This window comes from Triticum aestivum, chromosome 1B, assembly GCF_018294505.1.
Source record: "Triticum aestivum cultivar Chinese Spring chromosome 1B, IWGSC CS RefSeq v2.1, whole genome shotgun sequence".
Classification (NCBI taxonomy): Eukaryota; Viridiplantae; Streptophyta; class Magnoliopsida; order Poales; family Poaceae; genus Triticum; species Triticum aestivum.
Window position 1 is genome coordinate 692,680,567 of NC_057795.1, and position 27,562 is coordinate 692,708,128.

The 27,562-nt window shown below is 45.4% G+C and overlaps 1 protein-coding gene and 1 pseudogene across 1 annotated transcript; both read left to right on the plus strand.

Annotated features, from left to right (window-relative positions):
* Positions 1-1,073: 1,073 nt before the first annotated feature.
* On the plus strand, positions 1,074-5,622 carry LOC123082770 (zinc finger BED domain-containing protein RICESLEEPER 2-like). The gene is made up of 9 exons (XM_044505025.1): positions 1,074-1,090; positions 1,315-1,597; positions 2,066-2,362; positions 2,457-3,522; positions 3,846-4,431; positions 4,524-4,951; positions 5,038-5,132; positions 5,226-5,299; positions 5,380-5,622. Coding segments are annotated over exons 1-9 (2,847 nt in total). The 3' UTR covers positions 5,381-5,622.
* An 11,356-nt stretch (positions 5,623-16,978) lies between these two features.
* LOC123151387 (uncharacterized) lies at positions 16,979-17,117 on the plus strand (annotated as a pseudogene).
* Positions 17,118-27,562: the final 10,445 nt, after the last annotated feature.

Consider the following 27,562-nt stretch of genomic DNA (forward strand, 5'->3'; position numbering starts at 1 on the left):
ATCATTGCAGAAATATTTTGCAACAATATTTTAATGTGATTCGTTGTATGAAACATGCATATTTAAAGGAATGATACAAAAAGCTAAAACTAAAAATACATATAATTTATTATGTTTGATTACTATATAGTTGTAAAATGTTTATTAAATATATATGGCATAATAGAATGAAAATTCTCATGTATGTTTACATGTTGAGATGAGTGTTTTCCATGCATATCAGGATGAAGTGGCATGCTTGGATATTGAGAGACATATGGTAGTGTGGGTGAGCCTTTTCTCACGCATGTTTGCCATGATGTGACATGAAGTGACTTGCTTGAATGTTATGGTAGTGGGGGTGGGCCTTTTCTCATGCATTTAGTGTGATGATGTGGCATGCTTGCACGTTGAGAGAAATAGTTAATGGGGGCTAACTATTTAGATATTGAAAATTAACTGAGTTTGTTGAGCTATCGTTTGTCAAAATAGTTGAGCAAAAAGTTTGGCGTGCCACTTGCAGAAGATAAACTTCTAGGATCAAAGAAACCAACAAATTTGCATCACCAATTCACTTTCTATTCAAAATACAACCAGTGAGTGCAACAGAAACGACAACATGAACTATGGGATATGAGATCAGTCCTGAATCATTGCATGACGAACCGGAAGAGCCTCGCGCCGCCACCCCCGCAGGTGACTCGGGCGCAAACCCCGCTACCATACACCAACCTCTCCTCCGCCTTTCCTCACCCACCATGGCCGACAAGTGCTATCGAGAAAAGTTGCATGGTGTCGGCGGTGGCGGGCCTTGCCTCGCCCGCTCGCATGGCAGGATGCGCGGGGTAGTTTCACCAGGCGTTGGTGCGGTTAGAGAGGCAAGTGGTCGCGGTCTAGCTGGCGCTGACCCAAGTGCCAGACGGGCATAGAGACGCGCGTGTGGTAAGCGCAAGCACCACGTCCCTCCCCCCCACATGTTAATCTCGCTGCCGCCGCAGTGTCGAGGGTCCTCCGGCTGTCTCCTACGTAGACGACAGTTTGGGAACCTAGGCAGTGGCCCATGGGTTTCTAGGTGGTGGCGATTGTCTGCGGCCATGCGGATGGTTTGGCGGTCAGGTCTGATGCTGGGTGGTCGCTCAGCCTGGACGGCACGAGCGGGCTTTCCGGCCCGCTCGTGGCCCGTTTAGGACCGGCCCGTACGGTCCAGGCCCGATAGAAAAGTGTGCCGGTCCGAGCCCAGAAAAGCAGACCGAAAAAAGTTCGGTCCGGTCCGGTTTTTAACCGGGCCGACCGAGTGGACCGATGGCGCAAGGCCCAGCCCATCTAATGTAACAGATCGATAGAGGCCCTGCCGAGCACCCCTTCCCCTCGTTCCATCCCCTCCCTCCTCGCTCGATTCCTCCCCCTCCTTACAAACAGAGGCGCCTCCTCCTTTGCTCTATCCCTAACCCTAACCCAAGGCGACGGCGCCGTTGCCCGCGGCTCTCCCTTCACCGACGGCGTCATCTCTTCCGAGTCCGAGCTGGAGGAGCACATCTACGTCGGGGAGGCAGCAAGGCCAGCACACCGTCGGTTCGTCCTTCCCTGGTTCCTCACCGAGCGCCACGAAGAGGAAAAGGTAATGTGTCCCTAACCTGTAACCCTCGGCCCTCGCCAAACTGAGATGATTCAGAGAAACTTAGATAAGAGATCTGGAGATGTAGTGTTTGGTCAGGAGATAATGGTGATTGGTGAAGGAGAAGGGGGATGAGAGGGGAATTGTGTGATGCTGGTGTTCATTCTCGAACCTGATTTTTCAGCTAAATTCTTAGACACCAGCAGCCGCAGGTTCGAGAATGCCGCTAGTGATCCCCTGGTGCTGCTGTTTTTTTAGATAATGGTCAGGATTCAGGAGATAATTATGTTCATTTTCACTAGTAGTAGATGATTTTCTATGCTACAAAAGCCTGTTCCTGTTCATTTTGTATGATGCAACCTGATTTTGTGCGTATTTTGTTCATACTCGTTCCCTGTGATGTGTACCATGGTCTGAGATATTTGCTGTTTTTGTAACCTGATAATCTGAGTTATGTGCTGTGTTTTGTAGATAATGGTGAAGGAGAAGGGGAATGAGAAGGGAAAGGGTGCTGGTAAGGAGAATGCGAAGGCGAAGGCAAAGGAGAAAAGCGTGAATTACCTAATTAGACAAGATTCGGCGTTGCCTCCGCCGGTTCCGAGGAAGAAGAGGAAGCCTAAGGTGCAGATTAAGAAGGCGAAAGACTTTCCCAATGCCCCAACGGGAGAGTTGATTTGTAGGTTAAAAAAACACCATCCACCTCCGAGGCGTCTCCCCGACCGCACCGGTGCCGGCGTGCGTGCCGCGGAAGCCGCTGCCTCTACTATTGTAAGATTGCTTTACTTGATGCTTGATGTAGCCATATTTCCATATAACCATATAGGTGATGCTTGATGCTTATTTGTGTGCTCATGTGTGTTAGGTGGTAGATGACGAGGAGAAGGAGGATGAGGACGAGGACGAGGACGTGGACATGGATGAGGATGAGGACAAGGACAAGGACAAGGACGATGAGGAATATGAGGAGCAAAATCTATTTATAGTCCCACCACAACCGAGTGCTGATATGTCGGATGATGATACATCAGAAGGGTATAAGGAATCAGCTGATGAACTAGAAGGTGACACTATGTCCGAGGAATCACTTGTGCATGTTGTATCTAGTGAGGAGGAGGAAAGAGAAAGGAAAAAGAACAAGAGGCGAAGAGCCAATGCTCCTGTTAGGATGTCATCGGATGTTTGGGCCCATTTTCACAAGGTCAAAGAGCCATCGACGGAGCATCCGGGAGAGATTGTGTTGAAGGCTGTTTGTAATAATTGTCCCAAAAAGAGGTATGCGTATACGCAAGGTGGCAGCACCTCAACTATTGGAAGGCATATCTTAAAATGTGAAGGTTTAAGGAACAAGATCGCTAGGAATGCCATCCAAACAACTCTTGAACTGCGCAAAATCAATGGTCCAACAAGTGCTCCAACAATGCACCCCTCTATTGAGTACAACCAAGGAATCGTCAAGGAGCTTATTGCTAAGATGATATGTGTGCATGAGTATTCATTTAGAATGGTTGAACATGAGTGGTTCAACATTCTGATGAAGTGCATGAATCCAAATTATAAACCCATTGGAAGGAAGGCAATACGAGCCGAGTGCATGAGGGTTTACAAGAACGAAAAAGAGGTGCTGAAATCTCTCCTAAAGTGTGTGAGCTCCATATGTCTAACTAAAGATTTGTGGACAAGCAACCAAACCTTATCTTACATGTGTGTGGTTGCACACTATATAGATGAGAATTGGAACTTACAAACCCGTGTGCTTGCTTTCATAGAGTTGGATCCTCCTCACTCTGGAAATGTCATTGCGGATGCTCTCTATGCGGTTGTGCTAGAATGGAATATTGAGACCAAAATTATGTCCGTCACACTTGACAACGCTTCAAACAATGATGGTGCGGTCGATTCTTTGAAGGCCAAGTTCTTGTTCCGGAGAGGTATGATTCTATCCTTGCTGAATATGCTTGCTGTTTTTGCTCATATGCTTGCTGAATATGCTATTTTGTGCTCATATGCTTGCTGTTTTTGGTCATATGCTTGCTGAATATGCTTGCTCATATGCTGTTTTGTGCTCATATGCTATTTTGTGCTCATATGCTTGCTGAATATGCTATTTTGTGCTCATATGCTTGCTGTTTTTGGTCATATGCTTGCTGAATATGCTTGCTCTTTGAGCTCATATGTTTGATGTTTGTGCTCACATGCTTGCTATTTTTGCTCATATGCTTGTTGCTATGCTCATATAGAAGCTCTTTTGTAGGTAAGGACTTCGAAGGCCAATATTTTCATATCCGTTGTTGTGCACACATCCTCAACTTGGTCGTGCAAGATGGGACAACGATCTTAGATAATTTGATAAACAGCTTGAGAGAGACGGTGAAGTACTTCAAGAGGTCACCTTCTCGTCTCCATGCTTTTGTTGCCACTTGCAAAAGCTTGGGTGTCAAAGTTGGTAATCATTTACACTTGGATTGTAAAACAAGGTGGAGTTCAACCTTTAAGATGATTAGCACTGCCCGTGGATATAAGGAAGCCTTGACCTCTCATGCTGGTTCAAATGCCAACTATGCTTGGGTGCCGACAAACGCAGAGTGGGACATGTATGACCTTATCTCTCCATTACTTGAGAGTTTGGCTGAGGTGACAAAAGCATTTTCAGGAAGCTTATATCCCACTTCGAACATCTTCTACCCATACATTGTTGGTATCAAGCTTGCAATCAAACATGCAATGGCTAGTGACAGTGACCACTACAAGGAAATGGGTGAAGCAATGTTGGAGAAGTTTGACAAATATTGGGAAGAAAAGAACAATGCCATGGTGATCGCAACCATCTTTGATCCTAGGTACACATGCTTGCTGTTTTTACTCCCGTGGTTGCTGTTTTTTTACTCATATGCTTTCTAATTCACTCCAATGCTATCATCTTTGATCCTAGGTACAAGATGGGTTACATAGAGTGGGCCTTTGGAGAACTATATGGAGAAGGAAGTACGAGGTTTAGGACTGAGATCAAAACTGTGGAGAAAGAGTTGGCAGCCTTGTATGACAAATGTGTTGCTCAAAATAAGCGAGCTGGAAATGGAGAAAGCTCATCTTCCTCTACAAACATTCCTAGTATCCCGGTTCAAGCTGGGTACGAGGCCTTCTTATCGTCCCGTTCAACAAGAATATCAAAGAGTGAGTTGAGGAACTACTTAGAGGATGCGGTTGCCCCTCGCGACAAGGCTCTTGATCTTCTTGGTTGGTGGAAAGAGAATGCTCCAAGGTACCCAATGTTGGCCAAGATAGCCAAGAGGTTCATTACTATCCCGGCTACCTCCGTGTCTTCGGAATCTACCTTCAGCACGACCGGAAGGATTTTAGGTATGTCAACTCATACTATTGAACTTTGGATATAAACTTGTCAACTTCTCATCCTCACTCTAGTTTGTCAACTTGTGTCGTATTAGATGACTATAGGAGTTCGTTAAAACCGGTTATGGTGGAGGCATTAGTTTGTGGTGCAAGTTATATCAAGGGTGCTCATGTTGACTTGAATCTGGTGGTATGTTTGCCATCTTTTCCTTACCTTTGCTTTATTTCTTTTTTGGTCTTGTTGTATGTGATGTGAGCATTTGTCTAACTTCCACACTTGTAGCCGAGGGATGAGAATGAAGAGGATGATGTTGAGAACATCAAGTTACCCACTGTGGTGGAGGAGATCAACGATTGGTAACTATTCTTCCTACATGTTTCACTTGTCATACGATACCAAATATTATTTATGTGAATGTTGCTTATCTTACTTGTAGACATTCATCATGTGGATGTTGATCTTGCTATTTTGGAGATGAATGTCAAAGTGATCTTTCTCATGTGAAGGCTACTTTTGCATTTCTGTTATGTTTGTCATGAACTATGAATTGTCACTGCTAGCTTGGAGATGAACCTCTCATTTGTGTTATGTTCAACTTGTCAATTGCCATGGACTTGGAATTGTTAGAGCAAGTTTGTAATCGTGTCGTTCAATGATGATAAGACCTTATGTTTGTGGATGTGATATTGTGCTTAACCTGATTTGTGCCATCTTTCATGTCAAAATCAGTTTGTGGATGTCCAAAAAACAAAGGAAATGCTGTCCAAATTTAGTTATTCTTGCTGTCCAAAATTAGTCATGTGCTTGTTGTCCAATTAGTTGTTTGTGGCTGTGATATTCCTGTTGTTTCGGTCCAAAATTATGTGAAGAAACTTATCTGAAAACTGTAGTGATCAATGTTTGTGCATGTGATTTTTGTGATATTGTTCCTCTCAAAATCATTTGTTTTGATGTCCAAAATACAAATAAAATGCTGTTCAAATTTAGTTATGACATACTAGTCATTATAAGAAACAGAGCACTCACTAAATTTGGACAGCCTAAATTGTGGCCAAAAAGCGCAACAGGGCACTGCTAAATAATGGCCAAAACGCTTAATAAAGCACTCACAGGGACAGCTACAGTCTAAATACGTCCAAACAGCCTAAACAGTGGCCAACAAAGCACTCCCAGGCTGTTAAACCGAGTCCCAGCCATCGGTCCCGTTCGGTCCAGTCGGGCTGACCGAGCTTTGCTCCTCTCGGTCCGGTCCTGGAAATTTGGCTCGCTGGCCACCTCGGTCCGGTCCGGACCGGACCGGCCGCGGCCGGTCCAAAGGCTGGCTCGGTCAAAGCCCGGACCGGACCGGACCGCGTCCACCCTGAGTGGTCGCACCTTCAGCATCATCCATTATCAACCTGGTGTGGGTGCCCTGATCCAGATTTGAACGGCTTGGTGGTGGTGATCGAGATCCCATCGATTGCTTGGGTCGTGGTGTGGCTGCACATTGTGTTGCATCTATCTCATGTGGCTCCATGACGCGGTGGTCACCCTCTCTGGGAGGGTTCATCTCTCCAGATCCAATGGCGGACTTCGGTGGTGAGATAAAAACTATGGACGAAGGGAGGCGAAGCCAACAAACACTACTAGGGAAAAGCCTATACACAGAATCTTATCAGCAGCGCGCTTCAAAATAAATCGCTGCTGCTAACTAGCAGTAGCGCGCACCACTGAAACTCGCTGCTGAGACAAATATAGCAGTAGCGCGTCCACCCAAAGACGCGCTGCTGCTATAATTCCTACGAGGCCGCCGCCAGGCTAGTTATAGCAGCAACGCGTTAAAATGACGCGCGCTACTGCTACGTAGCATAGTAGCAGCGCATTTCCCCGACAAGCGCTACTGCTAAGTTGCCTACAAAAATTTAGTCCCACCTCGCTCCGTGAAGAGAGTTTCTACCACCTTAAATATGTTACTTCTCACACTTTGACAAGCACTTGATCTTCATTGAACTCTATGTGTAGAATTTGTGGCTGCAATATGAGTCTTCACCTGTTCCTAAACCGGTGAGGACTCATATTGTCAAATCAGATTGTACACAAAAAGATCGTTGATGATCAATGTGTATTTTTGCATGCTGACACATAGCAGTAGCACTTTACTGTGAAAACCGCTGCTGCTAGATAGCTTAGCAGTAGCGTGTTTTGCTGAAGAGCGCTACTGCTAAGCCATCCATCTCCCTGATCTCCTCCCTTCGGATCCACTCACACACAGCCACTCAAAATCTGCGCCGCGCACCCCCGTCGCCCCTCTCCTCCGCGCGTCTGCGCCGCGCGCCCCCGTCGCCCCTCCTCCGTCTGCACCGTGGGCCGTCACCTCCTCCTCCTTGCTGGACTCGGTACCGGCCTCCTCCTCCGTCCTCCCTCTCCACTCGCCGCTGGCCGGCCCCTCCTCGCTCCGCCTTCCTCCTCCGTCCTCCCTCAACTGGCCGCGCCGGCCGGCCCCTCCTCGCTCCGCCTTCCTCCTTCATCCTACTCTCTTCTCCCTCCTCGAGTCGCCCTCCTTCTCCCTCCTGCTCATATGCAACATTTTGATTTAGTTGATATAATTTAGTTGACTTAGTAGGCTAGTTGATTTAGTTGACTTAGAACATTTTGATTTAGTTGATTTAGTAGGCTAGTTGATTTAGTTGACTTAGAACATTTTGATTTAGTTGATTTAGTTGACTTAGAACATTTTGATTTAGTTGATTTAGTAGGCTAATTCATTTAGTTAATTTAGTTGACTTAGAACATTTTGATTTAGTTGATTTAGTAGGCTAGTTGATTTAGTTGCCTTAGAATATTTTGATTTAGTTGACTTAGTAGGTTAGTTGATTTAGTTGACTTAGAACATTTTGATTTAGTTGATTTAGTAGGCTAATTCATTTAGTTAATTTAGTTGACTTAGAACATTTTGATTTAGTTGATTTAGTAATCCTTTGCTCATATTGCTTTAGGAAGAATGGCGCCACCACCACCACCACTATGTCAACTGTGCAAGTCAAGATGCGCCAGCAGCCTTGCAACTGGCAAGCTGTTCGGCATCTACTTCCAGCCGAGTTTTCGTCATGCGGCGGTAAGAAATTAGATGAAATGTAATAACTATTTTATTTTCAGTGTTGGCATTACTGCATTGTGTCATTTTGCTTAGTTTACACAGATCGTCCCATGCAATGTGAGGTTGAAATTCAACAAGCTGACAGGAGACACTGTGACATTTGAGGCTCCTGGGGGGGCCGTACACTATGGAGGTCGAGAAAGGACGCAATATGTCGCAGATTGGAGGAGATGGATGGGCCCGTTTCGTCGCTCGCATGCATCTTACTGGTGGTGAGTTGATCAGCTTCAACTTCCGAGCAGAAAGACCCAAGCTAGCTGTCATTTATCTCAACCTGGTGGAAGATGATGAAGATGACGAAGATGATGAAGATGATGAAGATAATGAGGACCCACTCGATGAAGATGATGAGGACCCACTTCATGAAGCCATCGTAGCTCAAAGAACAAGGCTGAGTGAGGAGGAGGTGTCCAACCTGTGGGACATAATTCCGCCACGTGCTGACTTTGTCGGGGTGCCATTCGTGACCCGCTTGACAAATACCATGGTTGATCGACATGATATGGTATGTTATACTTACAAATGCAAATTAATAGTGTGAATTACTTAGTGTACAGTCCAATGATATGGTATGTTGTGTGGAATCTAGTCGATGATATATATGTTTTAGTGTAGAGTTCGATCACATGCTTATTAATTGATATGTTTTTCTTATTCAGAAATTGGCAAAGAGCATATCTGTGAGTTATGGTATCGAGCCTGATGAAGAAGGCTCAGCTGGACTACGCCTTACTGCAAGGGGCTCCGTCACAACCTGTACTTACCGCGTGGACACGGACGGTCGCACACACTTAAGCTCGGTTGGGTGGAAGAAATTCCTCGATGGCAAGAATCTTCGTGTTGGACAGGCCATCCTAATTACTATCAGGAACACCAACCGCCCAGGCTTGAGGATGATGATTGTCTTCGATATCATCTAGAACTACATATGTGTGTGTGGCTATATCATCTAGAACTACATATGTGTGTGTGGCTATATCATCTAGCTAGAACTACATATGTGTGTGTGGCTATATCATCTAGAACTACATATGATGATCGTCGTCGATATCATCTAGAACTACATATGATGATGGCCGTTGATATGACCATGTACTGCTTGAGGATGCATGTTGGCTATGCATGAAATTGTTATCTTAGTACTCCCTTCGTTCCAAATTACTCATCGTGGTTTGAACTAAAACCACGACGAGTAATTTGGAACGAAGGGAGTACTACCGTACCTAGTAATGGTTTATGAATTTGATATCTACTAGTAGTACCTAGTATCTAGCATCTGAAAGGAGAACTGAAAGTGAAAGGAGAACTGAAAGGGAATGGGGCAGTGGGAAAATGATGAAAGATATAGCAGTAGCGAGGGATGAAGAAATCGCTACAGCTAGTTAATAGTAGCGCGTTCCCGAAAAGCGCTGCTGATATCGTTCAACAGTAGTAGCGCGAGTTGGGACCGCACTACTACTATGAGTTAGCTGTCGCGCCTTATTAGTAGCGCGGCCACCCGCGCTGCTGCTAGCCTGAAAACCCGCGCTGCTACTAGCCTTTTCCCTAGTAGTGAAAGGGAGCCACAAACCAAGAGCAAGACAATTGGTAAAGGCAAATAATCCTCAGATACTGATTACAGTGATGTTATGCTACACCTGTGGGGGAACCTGGGCATCACAAAGCTCAGTGTCCCAACCCTCCCTCATGCTTCATTTGCAAAATGGTGACACACAAGGTTGAGGAATGCCCAATCAGGAAGAAGCCAAAGAACAATGCCAAATATGTTGGGAGTGCAGCTTCAGGCTTAGGATTCTTCATGATTGATGTACCTGATGTGAATGAGCAGCATGTGGGGAATAGGAAGAATGTTGGTATAATGTATATTGAAGCTGGCCAAGTCACAAAGGAGGAATTAGCCCATAACTTTTCTGCAATCTATAAGACCAACTGGCCATGGCACATCAGGATGTTGGACAGTTGGACCTTCCTGGTAAAATTTCCACCACATATCCCAGTAGCCATAGTAGCTGGATATCCTAACTTTGGTCTACCTGCGATTGAAGGGGTGTCAGTGAATGTGGAAGAGTGGAAAGGGGAGATGGAACACCATGCAGAATTGCAAACTGTGTGGCTCCAGTTAAGAGGAGTTGCACCCAACTAGGCAGAGTGGTCAGTGGTAGAACAGTTTGCATCAGTCCTAGGCACCTTGGCTGCTGTAGACTAGCAAGGAAACTTCAAATCCTTCTTTGAAGTGGTGAGAATCAAATCAGATGCAAGGACTCCACCAAAATTCTAGCTGGGAGATTTTTTGGGATAGGAGATAAGTTGTACAAGATCAAAATTGTGGTGGAACCTCCAGACAAGGAGAGATTGAAATGGTAAATAGCTCTGTTGAAAATAGAGATGTGATTAGAGATCAGGGCCTGGGCAGACCTGTAGGGTTGAGATGCCCAGATACTGAAGTAGAGTCTCCTAGTACGCCTAAAGGGTTGAAAGGGGTCTTTTTTGTTGCAGAAGACTAGAGTCAAATATGGTCCAAAATCTCTAAACATGGGCGGGGCAAGCACCCCAAGAAAGTCTTGTTCATATGAATTGTCTTTTTTAGAATATAAGAGGGATCACTACATATGGGAAGAAACCCTGTATAGTGGACACCCTCAACAAAACCAATGCTAGCATAGTTGCCTTCCAGGAAACTAAGAAAGAAGAACTTTATGCTACTTTCCTGAAGTCTATTAGTGGTAGTAAAAATTTCCAATGGCACCACCTCCCAGCAGTAGGGTCAGCTGGGGGTGTGTTGGTTGGAGTGGATGCTCATATGTTTGATATCATGAAGTGGAGCTCTCTCAAATTTTCTGTGTCTTGTAACTTCAGAGTTAAATCTAATGATGTCTTCTTTAGAGTAGTGGCTGTTTATGGTTCTCCATATGAAGAGGGAAAATGATTTCATCTCAGAGTTGCATAGCTTATTTGTGGATGATCAACTTCCAACCCTAATAGGGGGAGACTTTAATCTGGTTAGATACCAGCATGATAAAATCAATGATAATATTGATCACCATTGTGCTGACAAGTTTAATGCTTGGGTAGAGATCTGGAGTCTACTAGATATTAAGATGTCAGGGAGGAAATTCACTTGGGCTAACAACCAAGGTGACCTCATCATGTCTACAATAGATAGGATCTTTTGCACTACAGAACTAGATGCCATATTCCCTTTGAGCACATCCCAAGCTTTCCCTAGAACAGGTAGTGATCACACTCCTCTGCTCTGGGATTCAGGCATTGGGAGCATCCCTAGGACATCTAGCTATAAGTTCGAGAAATGGTGCCTATTACACCAAGACTTTAAAGAGCTTGCTATCAAAAATTGGACTGCACCAATTAAGATGACCAAGCCTATAGATGTGTGGCAAGAGAAAGTGAGAAGTTTAGAATATTTTATAAAGGTTGGAGCAAAAACATAGAAGCTGGCATTAGAAAAAAAGAAGAATGAACTTACCAATGAATTTGATATGCTAGATATCAAATCTGAAAATACACATCTGTCTGATGTGGAGAATAATAGGATGCAGAGCATTCTGAGAGAACTTCAAGCAATCTGGCTGAAGCAAGAAACTAAGGCTAGACAGAGATCTAGAGACAGAGAGATCTTTGAAGGGGGTAGAAATACTAAGTACTTTAATGTAGTAGCTAATCAGAGGACGAGGAAAACCCTGATACATGCTCTTGATGGTCCTGATGGTACCACATCTGACATCAGTGAGATGCTGAAAATAGCCTCTGACTTTTACCACCCTGATACAAAGTCATGATTTCTTCTCCCCAGAAGAGAAAATCCCTGATGACAAAAATGAAGCCCTTCAATCCCCATTTACTGAGGAGGAAGTAAAAGAGGCCATATTTGGTTCATACTCTGATGGAGGTCCTCGACCAGATGGCCTCTCCTTCCTCTTCTTACAGGAATTTTGGGAAACCATCAAACATGATGTAATGGCATTGTTTGAGGATTTCCATTATGGTAATTTAGACATTTATAGGCTTAATTTTGCAATGATTACACTTATTCCAAAAGAGGAAGATGCCACTAGCATGAGAAAATTTAGGCCAATTAGTCTATTGAACTACATTTTTAAAGTCTTCACTAACGTGCTAACTAACAGATTTGTTGTCATTATGAATTCTTGACCTCCAATAGTCAGTCAGCTTTCATTAAAAAGGGAGCTTCATCCTTGAAAGTGTAGTGACTGCTCATGAGGTCTTGCACTCCACTTACCACTCTGATAAACCAGGCCTGGTGCTTAAACTAGATTATGAGAAAGCTTTTGATAAAGTTAATTTAGACTTCTTGATGGAAATCCTTCAAAATAGGAACTTTCGTCTTGTATGGATCAATTGGAGTGACATGCAAGCGGGTCGGCGCACGCTGATGCGGGCCCGAGCTCCCCCACCTACCCATCCATGGCTAATGTGCGCCACGTGGGGGCTCATCCAGTCCTCCGTTCCCAGCCGAAGGTAGGCTGCGGAGATATAAAACCCACGTCGCATCCAGTGCTTGACCTAGAAACATCTTTCTCCCACTTCTGGGCGGCTGCGTAAAACCCTAGATCGTGCTCTCCGGTCTCCTTCGAGTGGTGGAAGGGGAAGGTGAGGGGAGATCCGCGCTGGTTTGCCGCTGTTGCGGCTCCCCCCCCCCCCACTCTCTTCCATGGATGCGGGGCGAGGCTTCAACGAGGAGTGATGCGACGGTGTGGGGGCGGGCCGCGGAGCGGGGCGGAGCTCTGGTCGTGGAGATGGTCGAGGAGGAGATCGGAACAAGTACTCCTAGAAGCGCTACGACATCGGCGACCACGCCATCTCGACCTCATCCAACGCCACTTTGGGCTCGAGCGACACCTCAAGGTGGGAGGTGGCGGCGGCGCCGAATCGCTGCGAGCCTCGCGAGGGGGGGTGTCTGGGTGGAGAAGCACCAGAGATCCTCGAACTCGGGGGGCAATGGAGGAGGGAAAAATCCCTCTCCACCGCCCCGTTGCCCACAGGGGAAGCAGAACCCCCGCTAGGTGCCTCCTACCAAGAACTCAGACTACTATCCTATTTGCCAATCTCATGAACATCTGCTTGTTAGATGCCCGCAAACCTTCTGTGAGCACTGCAACATGCTAGGTCACTTTGCGTCTGTTTGCACAACTTTTCTACCTTGGGAATGCATAGCCCCGATGTGTGCTTCTCAATCCAAAGGGCAGGGGTTCTATTACATTCATGACTCTTGTACTGCCAATCAGCTCAAAGAGAGGTGTAAAAGTGTTGTGGTCACTATTGTTGAGGGAGAAACATCCACTCGGCAACTAGAAATTGATCTCACCAATTACCTGGCCACTGGATGGCGTTGTTCTGCCCATGCCATTGGTCCGGGGGGGGGGGGTCTTTGTGGTCCGTTTCCCTGATCCTCGACCTGTTGCTCAAATCTTGTTGGAGTACCGCTTGAAATTGACCCTGCTACTCTAGGTCGCCCAGCCTCTGCTCGTGTTAAGTTGGGGTGTCAGAATGTAATTGAAATTCCAGTGATTGCTGAAGCAGTCCTGGGAGGTCACTTACGAGGTGGAACAAGTCCTGGTGAGAGACCCGGAAAGGAAAAAAAGCGGTTCAGGTGGCTCCTAACTCTGGGGAAAAAATCCTAAGGATAAGATGCTGCACTCGATTGCTGGAGCTCATTTGGTCAGCTCCTCCACTGGGCTTGGGGATAAATCTCTCTCCATTCCCCTTGGGGGGAGCGGGGCCCCATTCGGAAGTCGCAAGAAAGTGTGGAATCAGATGATTCTCTGCATAACACTCTCCTTATTGAAGCCATGGCTTATGAACAGATGGCTCGTGAGGATAAAGTAAGTGCATGTGAGTTGAATCCTAATGATATGATTCTTCCTAATGAAAGTGGAAACAAAACCTACTCTGCTGTTGTGAGGATATCTTATCAGGTGTCGGAGGCGAGTAAATCGCAAGATGCTGAGCTTAAAGTGGCTAATGAATACACAGTGCAATCTCCGGAGACAACTATGGATGTTGAGGTGATCCATACTCCTCCTTTAGTCACTAAGGAGAACCTACGCTTCAGCCTGCGGAATGTGCAGAGCAAAATGGAGCGTGTGGATGACAAAGCGATAGCGGTGGCCAAAAAAAGAGATGTGACAGGTGTATCCAAAAGCCCCAACTCTTTTGATACGCTGCCTAATGTGGTTGTTGGATATTTGCCCTTAGGATCGATCACATCAGATACGATGAACACACGTGCACAAATAATTGATAGCCAAAGGGCCCTTGTCGTGCCCTCTTTTTTTCCTCTTTATTTCTTTTTCTCCTTTTCTCAGGTGTTACAAACCCATGCAATGCTGCATATCTATAACCTATAATACCTAAATAGTTCATCCTCACTATCCTATTTCTCTTGACATGCAAGCTATCCACATCATCAAGTAGGTCCATTAGTTTATTTCCCTTGACATGCAACCATACCACCACAACACATGTGCCATGTCGGCAGCCATGACCCGGCCAGTAGTTAATTTCCACGTGTAACAACTGATCAAAGCACTATCATATTTCTCTTGACATGCAAGCTATCCACATCATCAAGTAGGTCCATTAGTTTATTTCCCTTGACATGCAACCATACCACCACAGCACATGTGCCATGTCAGCAGCCATGACCCGGCCAGTAGTTAGTTTCCACGCGAAACAACTATCAAAGCACGGCCACAGAGAAAAAAAGCCCATGCATCTCTCTCTAAGAAAAAAATGGCATCGTTTCCCCAGAGTCAAAGGCCAGTAACCCCCTCTCTCGCTCCACCTGTAGAAAACATTTAAGTTTCTGGTCATAATCACCCCCATTCACCTTCCTCCACACAAGGCATTCCAAACGTCCTTCCTTTTCATCTCCTCCATTTTGCAACCGATATATCGGTGTTTCTTTGTTCATCTTCTCCTTGATGGGCCTTCCTATTAAGCCGCCCACACCAAATCTGGGTATCCACATCCCTTTAAAAGATCTACAGTATTAGATTTCGCGTTGGAATCAATTGCTCAAAGCGCTGGTACCCCTGGACTTACTACCAACGTGCATAGAATTTGAAGTCTGCACAAACATCAACCTCCCCGAGCACCATAGTCACCATCGCACCACCCGCCTCCCCAAGGATCTCTTCTGCACCTCTTCAAGGTCCCTTCTCTGACCGCGTTCCCCTCACTGCTGCCAACACCTCATCCAGGTCCTGATTCTCCAGACCTCACTGCGGTGGCCTTCTTTGTTAGTTTGATTGTACTTGAGGTAATTTTGATATAGTTTCGCTTTTGAATTTTGCGGCACCGATCACACAACAAATTTGATTACTGAAGGACAAGCGGCAAACACGGTGTATGCCTGCAACAGGACCAAGAGGTTGGAACGAATCAGCTCCTAAAGGCTCCCCAAGATCCAGCGCTCCTAGGTGATATGCTACCTACAGCCTCCCATGCTCAGGTACGTAGTGCTATAGATTGAATAGGACATCATTAATTTTTGTTGATGTGTTTAACTGCAGAATAATGTCAAGGCACTGGAAATAGTGTTGGGGCGCAAGCTGGACCTCATGCACGAATGACAGTGTGACCTCAAGTCAGATGCGCTTTACGGATGATGTTGTGTACCACCTTTGGCATTTCCCTCCCACTGTGTCATGAACAAGTCCGCAATACATTGACGATGCTGAGGACTTTGTCCGTGATCAGGTAGGTAGATAACCCCTTATCACCTTTGTTGGTCTCATTTCTCCATGGGGTTATCATTAGGATTGTTGACTATCTACTGCCCTTTTGTAATTATTATGTTCATAGATAGTGAACGCGGTTGTATTATTTGCAATATCACAATGGATGTTTATTTGTTGCTCTCTTGGATTGTTATCAAATTGTTCTATCAGATTTCATATATCAGAACAATAAAGCACAAATTGCTAGGGTACATGGATGGTTGAACTTGATTTAACTCACCAGCAACTGTAGGAAATCCTGGTGCTGCAAATAAATAAGATATCGGATGGTTGCTTAGTTCTTACTTGGTATGTGTTACCTCTCCTATCATACGGGCATATCCCCAAATTTCATTTTTCAATGTTAAACCGTGTAATATTCAGGCTCAAGGGGCATACACGCACCGGTTTGGTTGAGATAGGTTTGGTCTAGGTTAGTTGAGTTATTTGGTTGTAATCTCTTCATGTATATCTTATCTCTACTTTCCTTGTACCTCAAGATGTAATATCAACAACTTGTATGCTTATTAGGGATATGCCCCTGCCTATATTAACATGCAACCGTCGCCTCGAGAGAGGTACGACGTTCTTCGATGTTTCACATGGTATACAGAGCCACCTCTATCCATCGCATCTAGTAAACACCATCCACCGCAGCCATGTCGTCCTCCTCCTCCAGCACCGGCCAGGCTTCCCTTGGGCAGGTCGCAGAAAAACTCACCCGCACCAACTATGTCCTATGGCGTGCGCAGGTGACGCCGCAGCTGAGAGGAGCTGGGCTGTTCGGCTACGCCGACGGCACCATGCCAGAACCTGTCAAGATCCTCGTCACGAAGGACAAAGACGGGAAAGAAGAGCAGACGATGAACCCTCTCCATCTGATCTGGTTCAGAGAGGGGCAGCAGGTACTCAGATACGTGCTCAATACTCTCACCAAGGAGGTTCTCGTGCAGGTTACCTCCATCGCCACGCTGCACGAGCTCTGGGCAGCTCTCGCCCACATGTTCTCGTCACAGTCCCGAGCCCACGTCAACAACATCCGGGTTGCTCTCTCCACGGCGCAGAAGGGAACGCAGTCTGTCGCCGCCTACTTCGCCCAGATGAGAGCGCTAGCAGATGAGCTTGTAGCCGCCGGGAAGCCCATCGACGACGAAGAGCTTGTCTCCTACATCACCGCCGGCCTCGACATGGAGTACCAACCCCTCGTCTCTGCCAACGACGAGCGCACCGACGCCATCAGCATCGACGATCTCTACGCTCAGATGAGCAACTTTGATCAGCGCCTCGCCCTCTACAACAACAACTCGGGCGGGGGCTTCAAGTCATCTGCTAATGCTGTCGCTCGTGGTGGCAGCCGCGGTGGCGGCAGCTCACGCTATCGTGGACCACTGCACGGCAAAGGCAAGCCGCCATCTGGCGGAAACAGCAGCAGTGGCAACTCCTTCCGTGGCGGCGGCGGCGGGCGGCCCTCCAACAACAACAACAAGGGCCGCCGTGGTGGCAGGCCCCGCACCAACCTCGATGCGCCGCGATGCCAAATCTATGGCAAGTTAGGACACACCGCTCACGACTGTTGGTACCGCTACGAAGACAACAGCGAATCCTCACAAGATGAAAAAGTTGCAGGTGCTGCTGATGGCTCCTACGACATCGACACGAACTAGTATGTGGACAGTGGCGCAACTGACCACATCACCAGCGAGCTGGAAAAAGTGACGGTTCGTGAAAAGTACCGTGGGCAAGACCAAGTTCACACCGCAAATGGAGAAGGTATGAGCATTAGTCACGTTGGTCATTCAGTGCTTAAAACTCCTCACAAAAATATTCGTCTAAGAAAATTTTTGCATGTCCCTAGTGCTTCAAAAAATCTCCTTTCAGTTCATCGCATCGCCATTGACAATCATGTATTCCTTGAGTTTCATCCGTTCTTCTTTTTGATCAAGGATCAGGTCACGAAGAAAATTCTGTATCGAGGTAGATGCGTTCGAGGGCTTTACCCGTTGATTCCGGAGCTTAGGAGATTGAATAAACAAGCCTATGGTGTCACCAAAGTCTCTTCAACACGGTGGCATGATAGATTAGGGCATGCATCTTTTTCTTTAGTCGAACATTTGCTTAAAAAGAATAAGCTCCCGTTTGTTGGTGAGCGAGATCGTGAAACAATTTGTTATTCTTGTCAGTGTGCTAAAAGTCATCAGTTACCTTTTCCTGTGTCTACAAGTATTTCCACCAAACCTCTTGAGCTCATATTTTTAGATGTTTGGGGTCCTGCTCCTACATCAGTTGGTAGACACACTTATTACGTAAGTTTTATCGATGATTATCGCAAGTACACATGGATCTATCTTATCAAAAAGAAATCTGATGTTTTTCAAGTCTTTCACAACTTTCAAGCACTAGTTGAAAGAAAGTTCGATTGCAAAATCTTAGCCCTTCAATCCGATTGGGGAGGGGAGTACCGTAACCTCAACTCCTTTTTTCAGCAAATTGGCATATCACACCACGTGTCATGCCCCCATGCTCACCAACAAAACAGATCAACCGAGCGCAAACACATGCATATAGTTGAAGTCGGCCTGGCTTTGCTTGCTGCCGCCTCCATGCCCTTGAAATTCTGGGATGAGGCTTTTCTCACCGCAGTTCACCTCATAAACATGTTGCCTAGTAGAGTCATCAACAATGAATCTCCAGTAGAACGTCTCCTTCACACAAAACCAGATTACACATCACTACGTGTATTTGGGTGTGCATGCTGGCCGAATCTTAGGCCTTACAACAACCGCAAACTCATGTTCCGGTCAAAACAGTGTGTATTCTTGGGTTATAGTCCACAACATAAAGGTGTGAAGTGCCTTGATGTATCCACTGGACGTGTCTATATTTCCCGTGACGTTGTGTTCGATGAAACTATCTTCCCTTTTGCACAACTTCACCCAAACGCCGGAGCTCTTCTTCAAAAAGAAATTCTCCTTCTACCTTCACACCTCACCGGTCGTGACAATGGGGATGTTTTAGACACTAATGATCAATTGTTGACTAATCCTCTTGATAATGATGGCTTTGAATCTTGTGATGCAACAGAAAAAATTTCTGCAGAAAATGGTGAAGAAATCAGCCCCAACCATCATTTTATGCTCCCTGGACAAAATGGCAGCAGCACCGGAGCAGATCTCCCTCGGGATCTAGGCGTATCGTCCTGGGGTCCCACCTGCGCCAGCTTGCCACCCTGACTCCTGCGGGATCCGCACCCGCAGCGCCAGGCGGATCCGCCTCGAGCCCCGCCGCGCCACACGCCAACCGCGGCTCGGTGGATCGCTCGGTGTCCGCCCCGCGCCAACCCGCCAGTGCCACGCGGCTCCATCTCCAGCCGCCCGCGCCTGGTCCCGCGCCTGGCCCCGCGCCTGGCCTCGCACCTGGTCGGTTCGGACCCGACATGCGCTGCTACGCACGGTGCTCCTCACGGCCGGACTCGGGCGCAGACTCCCATGTGGATTCTGCGGTAGCTCCTGGCCCGCCGCCCCAATCATTGGCGGATCATGAGCTCCATGCAGGATCGGGATCCTCTGCGGCTCCTTCTTAAAGCGTCACGTGAACCGGCCACAGAAGATCCGGCCTGCATGTCCTCGCCCAGCGAGCCGGCGGCTGCTCCTGGCGCTGGATCTTCTGCGGATCCTCCTGGCACTAGGCTTCAGAGGGGAGTAACTCAACCCAAAAACTACAAGTCTTTAGCAAAATTTGGACTTTCTTGTATCTCACATGAACCAGATATACCAACCTCTGTTGCAGAAGCTCTAGGCAATCCAAAGTGGCAGAAGGCTATGAAAGATGAATACATGGCGCTTCACAAGAATAAAACTTGGCACTTAGTTCCAACACATCGAGGCAAAGGTAAAAATGTTATAGATTGTAAATGGGTCTTCAGAATTAAAAAGAAATCTGACGGCACTATAGATCGTTATAAGGCTAGACTAGTTGCAAAAGGCTTTAAGCAAAGGTACGGGCTAGACTATGAGGATACTTTCAGTCCTGTCGTAAAGGCTACTACTATTTGTCTCGTGTTATCTATTGCTATATCCAGAGGATGGAGCCTACGCAAACTAGATGTACAGAACGCGTTTCTTCATGGTGTTCTGGAAGAGGAAGTGTTCATGAAACAACCTCCTGGGTTTGAAAACAGACAAAAACCCCTTCACATATGCAAGCTTGACAAGGCTCTATATGGATTAAAGCAAGCTCCTAGAGCATGGTATTATCGGTTGAGTTCAAAGATTCAAGGACTTGGGTTTGCTCCTTCCAAGTCTTACACCTCACTGTTTGTTTTCAACAAGTCAAATACATCTATATTTGTACTCATATATGTTGATGATATTATTGTCACAAGCTCATATGATGAAGCTATTTCAGCATTGCTTAAGGACTTGAACTCTGAGTTTGCTCTTAAGGATCTAGGAGACTTACACTACTTCCTTGGCATTAAAGTAAAAAGAAATGGAGATGAGCTTCATCTGTCCCAAGAGAAGTATGCAACTGATCTTGTAGCAAGAGCAGGGTTGCAAGGTTGCAAGTCAGCTCCAACACCTCTATCCAGCTCCGAGAAGTTATCCTTAACAGAAGGAAACCTCTTGAATCAAGAGGACAGCACCAGGTACAGAAGTATGGTTGGTGCACTGCAATACTTAACTCTGACCAGGCCTGATATTTCTTTTGTTGTGAACAAAGTATGTCAGTTTCTTCATGCACCCACTACAGTACATTTGACAGCTGCAAAACGCATACTTAGATATGTCAAGAACACTTTCAATGTTGGACTCACCTTCACCAAGTCACCATCGGCGAGACCGAGACGAGGCGGATCTGCCGCGGAAGAACTCGCCGGCGAGCGAGACGAGGCGCGCGATCTCGGGACGCGAGAGGCCGAGGCCGGCGAGACCGACAGCGACGGGGGCCAGGGTCCTCTCCACGCCGGCGCAGAGGAACCTGGGGTCCTTGGCGACGAGCGATGCGACGTCGGCGGTGGAGAGGCCGAGGCCGGCGAGGAAGGAGCGGACGGCGTCGGGGTTGGCTGGCGACTTGAGGTGGGAGAGCTTCGTGGAGGCCTTGAGCGCCTGCGCTCGGGTGAGGCCGCAGGTGGTGACGAGGTAGTCCTCCACGGCGAAGCTGGGGCCTGGGGAAGCGGCGGGCGCGGCGGCGGAGATGAGACGGTGGAATGGGGAGGTGGAGGCAGAGGTGGAAGGGAGCAGCTGGGTGAGGATGCACTTCTGCAGGCGGAGCATGGTGTGCTGGTGTAGGACGCGGCGCGGTGGCGGTGGCGGTGGCGGTGGCGCCGGCGGCGAGGGGGAGCGGGCAGTGTGGATTTGCGTGGTCTGGACTGGTCTGGTTGACTGGCTCGACCTTGAGCTGACCAAGTGGCCCCACCCGTCAGTGTCTCCCACATCTGAAAATGGGCTGGACTAGAGCGACTCACATCTAAAAAAAACTCAGATTTTCCCTTTTGCAAGCAAAATACTCATTTGCCTAAAAAAAGGAAAAATACTCATAGTAAAATGTGAAACCAAGGCATAGCTTCACTAGAGAGGAGAATTTGGGATGGACCCAACAAAACAAGGATGCCGTTGCATTTAGCAATTCAATTGTGAAGATACTTATAGGTAAGATTGTTCCTTGAACATAATACCACTAGAGTTTCGTAAAATGTTATGAGTTTAATTTCTCAAGTTTGAATTTGTTCATCGGCTTCCAAACTTCTATGGGATCGAAAGAACAAATAATAGTACGAGCCATGAGTCGACTAGCTCGGCCACCCACAGCACACATCTGCATCACCACAGCGAGCATGCGTCTAAAAAGGACATTGTTGAGCTTGAGCACCTGAATGCGATGAAGAACGTCATCAAACAGAATGCGAGGTAAAATGCTGCACATGTATGGAAGCTGAACTAGCTGGTGATGTTTGACTGCAACTAGCTTCATCTTGCTACTTGATTTGTCCATCGTGATATGTAGGATCATCATGAACTTGCAAAGCAGAGCATGGGCGAATGACGATGGCTTTGAAGAATGGTGTGGTGATGATGAACACTGATCGGTCGAGCCCCATTAGGGCAACCATAATGTTGGTTGCAAGGAGGACATAGGCAAAATGGGGCCCTTATGCTAGCTTTATATATTGTGGAGGTTGATCTTAAGAGAATCTTCTTAAGGGTAGCCCACAAGCTTAGGTATCTCCAATGTGGACGTAAGGTTGGTCTTAAGGCTTCTAAACCCTACATTGAAGAATGAGTCTTAAGCATAGTTTAAAATAGCACCCTATCTCAAGACTATAACGACGCTCTACCGCTTGGAGGGGCATCCCACTAAGTTGTTTAATTTCATTTAGCGTGTTGTAGCACCGGTTTATTACGCTAACAATTCGACGCTATTTTCCATAGCCCGCTATTTTAAAACTTTGGTCATATGATTAAAAACGTAAGACCGGGCCTTGGCACAAAGACCAGCCCATTCCACTCCTCGGTCCACATGCATGACTGCACAAAATATTCAAAAATTTGAATAGCATGCCATGAATTTGAAAAAAAAAGATCATGAATTTTAGTAAACTCACTAGTTTGAAACAACCATGAATTTTAAAATCTTCACATGTTTAGAAAATTCAGGAATTTTGAAAAATGTTCATGAATTTCAAAAGCTTTCATGAGTTTGATTTTTTCCAAATTAAAAAATTTATATGTTGGAAGAAGAAATTAAAACTAAAGAAGAACAAAAATAAATGGAAACGAAAAATAAATAGGAAAAAACAAATGGGAAAAGGAAAAACAAAATATAAAAATCCAATTAAAGCCAGGTAAAACAAGCTGAAAAAGAGCCAGAAAGGGGAAAAATGTCTGAAGAACATTCTGAAAGTTCTGATGCAAAGGCCGCAGCGTTGTGACTCTTTTATTGGCCGGGGCATTGCCCAGGTACACACTCGTCCTATTCCCGGCAGATCCTATTTGACGCTTGTTAGCGTCAAAATGTCATGCCTTCACTCCGGTTGGGCCGGTCCACGTACGGGATCCGTGCGTTCCCTGCGGGTTTTTCTCTTCGGTGGTTTTTTGCAACGGCTTTTTAATGTTTTGTCTATTTTTGGCGGTTTTGTTCAGCTTTTGTTGTTTTAGTTCCTCTTTTTTCGTTTTTTCGTTTTTTTTAATTTTTCCTTCTCTTTTTTGTGTTATATATAAATAGTTCACCGCATATTACAAATTTTTTAAATGTATATTAAAAAATGTTCAATGCATATTAAAAAAAAGTTCACCATGCATTATAAAACTGGCCATCGTGTATTACAAAAATGTTCACCATACATGTAACAAAATGTTCACCATATCTTAAGAAATTATTAAAAGTATCTAAAAAATGTTCATTTGTGTACCTAAAAATGTTCAGCGTATATCACAAATGTGTATTTAAAAATTGTTCAGTGTATATCACAAAGCTGTTCAATGGTGAAAAAACGATTTTTTTTATCCGCTGCATTTTGTTCTTAAATACTCGCGCGGCATGTTACTCACTAGCATTCAGCAGCTCAACTTGTAAATAACGTATACTCTCTATCATGAGGTAGCGAGTTCAATTCGTTAATCGTGATTTTTTTTTGGATTTTAATAGCGGCACACCATGACGCCACCAAATGGACCGGTCCATTCAGATCGTGCACCCTGCGTGAAAGAAAGTCGGTTTAATGCTCTTGAAATGCACCAGCCGCATACTGTTCTGCATTTTCTATCTTTTTTGGTTAATCAAATATTTCTGAAGTAGATTTAAATTTTAGCAAGACACATTGGGCATACCCTAGAAGTTTTAACTAATAATACACTAGAAACTGGTATTTTTTTTGTTAGATTATATGCCTTCAAATTCTCTATCAAGACGTCACATTAATATATATAAACACACACACATGCAATTATAGATTTATACACTATATAGTTAATACAACTTCTATAAAATAATTCAAAGATGTTTTTATATCATACAATTTAAACTTGAGATGTGTAATTTTGTATTGATATATATTAAAACTGCATCACAAAAAGAGAATACGTATGATTTACCAACATTCTTGTGTTGTTAAATATGCTAGATTAGTAATGTAAATGTGTTGTAATTAAATATACAATATTATATAACTTGTTTAAATAAGTACAAAAGTTTATTATAAAAATATAGGTTTTACTATGCCTCGGGTCCAAAAGGTGTTTGAACCGGCCCTAAACTGGAACGGGCGTGGGTTGAGTCTGCTACAGTGCAGTGGCGGCCAGCGACAGGAGGAGCTCCTTCACGCAGTTCGCCGTTATTTAGGTCTTGTTCTGAAATGAAAACATGTATACACCATTCACTGCAAGCCCTTGGATGACAACCATCACAAAGTCATTTTCGTGAGTTCCTTGTGCATGGGCTGCTCTGCCTTCCTTGTGGAGGTGGACTCGTTCACCACCAATTGCTTCAGATAATATATCTTAAACTTCACCTCCATTGTGTGTGCCAGCCACTATAGTCGCAGTTTGATCACCTTTTCGCCCACAATCTTCTTGATCTCCACAACTAAAACATCATACAATAACAACATATGTTGTCAACAATTATATAAAAAAATTAACTTACAAAGTAGAGAACAATAACTTATGTATAACAATATAAACATAGTTTGATGACTATAAACATTTGTTGAATTGTCCATGACCATGCTATCTCCACATGAACAGGTGTACATTGAAAGTCATTTATTCTATATATTTTATCATCTTTGTTTAACTATTTTTTAGATGTTTGAAATATATTTAAAATTTTAGAAATGTTTAGGAAATTAGATAATGTTAATATGCCAAAACGTCGGTCATGTATTTATAATTGTTAAACTATATAAAAAATGGTAATGATGTATATGGAAAATGTAAATCTTATGTGAAAAAAGTAGACATTAAAAAATATACTAAAGAAATGTTAATTATGAATTTGAAAATTATTAAAGATATAATAAATAATGTTCCTGATGTATATAAATTATACAAAATGTACGTAAAAAAAGTAGACATCAAAAGAATATTTTTTTAAATGTCCATTATATAATTGAAAAATGCTAAACATGTATGAGAAATTTTCTCTGATGTATATGAATATTGTACATTTTGTGTGAAAAAATAGAAATGTGTTGAATAAAAAATTTAAAAACCGCAAACAAAGAATCCTAAGAAAATCAGGAAATAAATAAAGAACACGAAATAAAAAAGAAAACAAATGGTCCAGAATAGGGAAAACAGAAAACCTGATGCTACAGTAAAGGGCCTTCCCAGTAGAGCGCTCGCCAAGGTGAGATGGAATTGCGCCTTGCAGTGGGCGAAACATCGTCATGGCAGGGAAGCCGGGTGAGATGCGCCATTGCAAGATATAATTCAGTGATCAACCTGTGCTGGACAACAGTGTAATGAAACTGTCGGAAGAACAGTTTACTGAAACTGCTGTATTCTGCAACTGCTGTGCTGCTAATCATCAGACAGTTAGGACTTGGTAGTTGTCTGGACTGTTTTTATTAGATATAGGTACAAGTAGTTGAATGGAAATAGCTGGTATTTGCAATATTTGTACATACAGAAGATGCTAGAAGGTGGTCTGAAGCTGCTTCAGCCTCACAATTTCTCCTCGCATATCTGCTTCAGCCTCACAACATTGTACCTGTCAGCCGCCACCAGAAGATGGCCAGCCATCGTCACATCAAGCTTCGGAGTCAGAGGGACCGAATCGGTGTACATGAAATGGAGCAAGGACTCGAACACATGAGCTTCCATGGCACAGATTTCAATAGGGCTGGCAACAGAACAACCCTCCTTCATGGCGCCGAGGAGCTCAGCTTTGAAAACGGATGACCGAGCAGCGAGGACGCACCTATGACTATGAGCGGAGAAACTCTGTCCGCCAATAGAGAGAGAGGAAAGTGCAAACGGAAACGGCGGCCTCTTCACACCTCGATCTACACAAATTTGCTGCATGCCATTTAATACTCGTTCACCATCACGAGGAGACGCCATTGCACTGCCAATGGAGAAGGTAGCCGCCAGGGCAAACAAAACCTTTTAATTCATCTGCCGATGCAATTTTGCAATGCATGCAACGATGGCGATTTTTTCCCGTACGTCCGTCAATGTGGCCCAAACATTTAATCCTTTGCACAAACAAAACTTTGGATCTGCCTCCGTCAAAAATGAACTTTTCAGCAGCCAGTGCTCATGTCCCACAAAATGGAAGAGTGTTTTGTTGGGAACAAAAATCAGGAGCAGAGAACCAGCTAACCAGGTTAAGGCATTTCTAACCGATCCATTATCCGGCGTTAAGGAAGTAGATTTGGCATTTTTCTCCTCTAAACCGCACATAGCCGATCCTTTATAACCTTTAGTGGAGTAAAAAATCCTCACTCTGTCTTCCTCTCCCCCGCCTCCTCTTCTCCGCCTCGACCCGCCGCCGGCGCGAGACCATCCCCGATTCGCAGCGCGGATCCACGCCGCCACGCCCGTGGGTCGTCGTCCGCGGCTGCTCCCTCGAGCCGCCGCCGCTCGGTCGATCCGCCCGCCGCTGTGCCCCTCACACGTTTTGCGGACTTCCTGCACCTCCCTCTGCCGCGGCCGCGACGAGGACCTACATGAGCGTCTGGCATCGGTCGTGGGGGACGTGGTGGGCGAAATCACCGACCGCGAGCCCCACACACGGAAGTGGATCGGCTCCATCCACACCGCTGAGCTCGCGGCCATGGAATACGGCTGGTGGCAGGTCCGGTTCCACAGCCGCGACACGAGGCCCAGTTTTCCCTTCGGCATGCGACCGGTTGACCTCGTCCCATCGGAGCCGAGGGTAGTGTCCGCTCGGATGGCGCGGGAAGACCGGGAGGCGAGGGAGCGCCTCGACACCGAGGCCACCGATGAGGCCTACAGGGATGCCCTCCACCGGCAGTACCTAGAGTTAGTGGAGGCAGAGCGGGCAATGTTCGCCGTCAATGACGACGAAGTTATCTTCATCTCCGACGATGAGAGCGGCAACAGAGGTGGCTTGGAGGGCGGCAATGCGAGCGACGAGGTGGGCGGTGATGACCCACAAGTATATGGGATTTGTAGTCCTCAGATAAGTAAGAGCAGGGAGCAGAAGAAAATGACAAGTGATTTCCAGCAAGGTATTTTATGCAAGCACTGGAAGTAATGGTAAGAGAGAGTTTTGTAGTAAGATAATTCGTAATAAGTAGCAAGTAGCAATAGTAATAACTGTGCACCAAGGTGGCCCAATCCTTTTTATAGCAAAGGACAAGCCAAAACGTTCTCTTATAATAAACAAGGCATTCTCGAGGATACATGGAAATTATCGTCTAGTCACTTTTATCATGTTTATTTGATTCACGTTCGCTATTTTGATAATTTGATATATGGGTGGACCGGTGCTTGGGTGTTGTTCTTACTTGAACAAGCCCTCCACTTATGATTACCCCCTCTCACAAGCATCTGCAACTACGAAAGAATAATTAAGAGAAATATGGATTACCCTAACATGAAACATATGGATTTAAATCAGCATATTACGAAATAATGCATAAAGTAGGGTTTAATTTTCTGTCACTCTAGCAACTCATCATCTATTTATTACTCCACAACGCCTTCCCTTAGATGCAAGTATGGTGAACTATTATGTAGTCAACGTTTACATGACAC

What these genes read in the sequence shown, in the direction of transcription:
- LOC123082770 (XM_044505025.1), top strand. An exon ending in CAAGTTCTTGTTCCGGAGAG is followed by an intron (nt 3,523 to 3,845) that starts GTATGATTCTAT and finishes GCTCTTTTGTAG; the next exon opens with GTAAGGACTTCGAAGGCCAA. An exon ending in GCAACCATCTTTGATCCTAG is followed by an intron (nt 4,432 to 4,523) that starts GTACACATGCTT and finishes CTTTGATCCTAG; the next exon opens with GTACAAGATGGGTTACATAG.